General features: G+C 59.8%; 3 protein-coding genes across 3 annotated transcripts; 1 reads left to right on the top strand and 2 right to left on the bottom strand.

Annotated features, from left to right (window-relative positions):
* SPRG_18141 (hypothetical protein) lies at positions 1-918 on the top strand. Its single transcript, XM_012357577.1, has 3 exons — positions 1-382; positions 431-534; positions 585-918. The coding sequence occupies exons 1-3, from the start codon at positions 272-274 to the stop codon at positions 886-888; spliced, it is 519 nt and encodes a 172-aa protein (XP_012212967.1). The 5' UTR covers positions 1-271; the 3' UTR covers positions 889-918.
* A 617-nt stretch (positions 919-1,535) lies between these two features.
* SPRG_18140 (hypothetical protein) lies at positions 1,536-2,353 on the bottom strand (the record flags this gene model as incomplete). The annotated part of the gene is made up of 3 exons (XM_012357576.1): positions 1,536-1,802; positions 1,855-2,177; positions 2,200-2,353. The coding sequence occupies 3 exons, from the start codon at positions 2,351-2,353 to the stop codon at positions 1,536-1,538; spliced, it is 744 nt and encodes a 247-aa protein (XP_012212966.1).
* Positions 2,354-2,356: 3 nt separating this feature from the next.
* On the bottom strand, positions 2,357-2,527 carry SPRG_18139 (hypothetical protein; the record flags this gene model as incomplete). Its single annotated transcript, XM_012357575.1, has 1 exon — positions 2,357-2,527. A coding segment is annotated over one exon (171 nt), but the record flags the coding sequence as incomplete, so codon positions are not given.
* Between the last annotated feature and the right edge of the window lie 96 nt (positions 2,528-2,623).

Raw genomic sequence — 2,623 nt, 5'->3', positions numbered from 1 at the left:
GCTCTGCGAACGCAGCTTGGCGTCATACGTGACCAAGGGCCTCTCGTGGCAGCCCATCGTCGTCGACGGCGTCAAGGTCCCCGAGCTCAGCGCCGTCGAGTTTGTCGCGTCGTGCTTGGAGCGCTACACGTTTCTACCGCTTGTCGCCTACTGCTTGCAGCAGGACGCCGCCGTTGCCAAGGCGCCGTGGCAAGAGAAACCGCCGCTCGAACTGCAGCTCTGCGCGCGCTTCGTCGAGTACGTCGAGCGCGCGTGCAGCGTCGACGACCACATGCCCAGAGAGGCGGAGCCAGCGCTGCTCTTTCTGTGTACCACGCTGTTTTGTCTTGTACTGCGGCTCGAGTCGGTGGCGATGGCCTTCAAGCAAGACATGCTCTCCCGGGTACTTCGCAAAGTTGTGATCTGTATTCAACATCTGACGTGGGCGTAGGTGAGCCAGAGCCTCTGGAACCTGGGCGAAGCGAGACACGCGGGCAATGGTCTCGACACGCTCCAGCGCGCGATCGGCTTTTCGTTTCTGCATGCCTTTGCCAAGTAGGACAAATCTTTGATTGGCAAGTGCGCGAGGCTGACGTTCCATTTAGACCCAAGTTTTCGACATCGTTGCACACGTCGGCTCTGGCGCTGAGTCTCTTTGTGCGCGTGCACAGCCGCAAGGCGCTGCGCCTTGACAGCAACGGGCCGCTGGAAATTTCCAAGTCGACGCGCCAGCTCCAAAAGGTGCTCGAGAGCGTCGGCAGTGAGAAGAAGGAGCTCGTGGCGCTTCTCATTTCGTTTAGCACCGACCCGCGGCACAGTCTGGCCGACCACAAACCGTTCTGCACACTGCTCTTTGGCGAGCTGTACCCGGCCGCGCCGTGGCTTCTCAAGTCCCCACTCGAGCGCTAAATCTATCAACTTGATATTATTTTGCATGGCTGTCGTCATGTTGACGAAGTTGCGTGATGAAGCGATCACACCCAAGTCGCCACATGAGGAGGGTTCGCTCGTCAACAACGCGGAGATGATCGAGCCGTGTTGCAACAAACAATGTTGACATTTGTGATGGACGTGCAATTAGCAGAGATTGAACGACGGTGTCCATATTCTTGTCGAAGGATGACCTGAACACCGTATAGCGCCTGCGCTTGGAGCAGAGCCTCGACGCTGACAAGGTCAAGGTAGTTGCCATCCAAATCTAGACGCGCCAACGCCGACGACCCTTTCGAGTCTTGAAGCACCACCGAGCTTGCCTCGTTGCCGAGGTCAGCGTGGGCCAAACAAATGGAGGTGACGCCCATCGCGTTGATCCAATGGCGCAAATTGTCGACTGGAGACGCGGCAAGCGCTGGCCATCAAGTCGCATATAGCTGAGGTGGACCGATCGCAGATGCTGCAAGCCACGGGTCCACTGGCAGATCGCGTCAAGATCACCGTTCGAGAGGACGTCATCGTTCGATAGCGACAGCGTGTGCAGTCGTGGGTTGCATTGCGAAAGCTCGATGGTATCGCATCGATCTGTCCCGAGGCCAGTGTGAGCTCTTGGAGGTTGGGCATCATTGGCAGCAGGGGCAAAGCCCAGCTGAGGTCGTGCACGACTTCAACCTTGAGACACGTGGGTTGGCGAGGTCGAGATGCGCCAGAAATTGCTTGGCATCTTCTGTCGAGGCTTGCTCGATCGCAAAACTCGCCACTTTCGGCAGCGCCTCTACGAGCTCGAACGACCGCTCAATGCTGAGGGTCGTAAGGGACGGAGCTGTCACAAGCACGCTGGCGAGAGCAGTGGCAGCGTCGCGCGCCAAGATGCAGCCAATTCCGACGTGCTTGGCGTTTCCGCCAGTGGCTGCGCAAAGGCGCCACGAAGCTCAAACCGACGTTGCCTTCGTCGTCCGAGTCATCAGGCGGGTTATCTTCATCATTCAGGTCGTCTTTAAAGCGATCGTCATCAAACCACACGCGGCAGATGCTTGGTGGAAGCGACGGAAGCAAGGCCGCAAAGGAGTTCACGTGAATACGCCCGTCGTCGAGGTGCTTGCAGTTGCGCGTAAGCGTCTGGACCTCCTCGGCTGCGTCGATGCACCCATACAGCACCGTGATCTTGGTGGGCCACGCTGCCGCGAATGCACCGAGGTCGGCAAAGCGGCCCGAGAGCGCGTCTTCAAGTTCGTCGCGGTCACGGACGTGAATCGCCGGGATCGCTGGAAGCGCGGCGAGGTCTACAAAGCGGCACCACTTTCTCGAGGACGATCGACGACCACTGGTCCATGAAGACGGACGATGCCGGGAGGAGCTCAAGAAGCGACGCCAGGGGCGCCTCGAGCGACGGCGCGGGGTTGGCGCCGAGAGTGGCGACGACATCGTGGCGCGGTCGCATGCATTAGACGACCGAGAGGCGGATGTGATCGAGTTCCATGGCGTCTACCGGCGCGACGCGGACCTGCTTGGTGTCATACGTGACCAAGGGCCTCTCATGGCAGCCCATCGTCGTCGACGGCGTCAAGGTCCCCGAGCTCAGCGCCGTCGAGTTTGTCGCGTCGTGCTTGGAGCGCTACACGTTTCTACCGCTTGTCGCCTACTGCTTGCAGCAGGACGCCGCCGTTGCCAAGGCGCCGTGGCAAGAGAAACCGCCGCTCGAACTGCAGCT

The sequence above is a fragment of the Saprolegnia parasitica genome (genome assembly GCF_000151545.1).
Source record: "Saprolegnia parasitica CBS 223.65 unplaced genomic scaffold supercont2.1002, whole genome shotgun sequence".
Lineage (NCBI taxonomy): Eukaryota > Oomycota > Saprolegniomycetes > Saprolegniales > Saprolegniaceae > Saprolegnia > Saprolegnia parasitica.
Note: the sequence above shows the minus strand (reverse complement) of the source record. Positions and strands in the feature narration are given on the sequence as shown.

Excerpts from the sequence above, each read along its gene's own strand:
- SPRG_18141 (XM_012357577.1), top strand. The coding sequence starts at position 272 with ATGCCCAGAGAGGCGGAGCCAGCGCTGCTCTTTCTGTGTACCACGCTG. Across the intron at positions 383-430 it reads AGCAAGACATGCTCTCCCGG|GTGAGCCAGAGCCTCTGGAA; the intron begins GTACTTCGCAAA and ends ACGTGGGCGTAG. Across the intron at positions 535-584 it reads TTTCTGCATGCCTTTGCCAA|ACCCAAGTTTTCGACATCGT; the intron begins GTAGGACAAATC and ends CGTTCCATTTAG.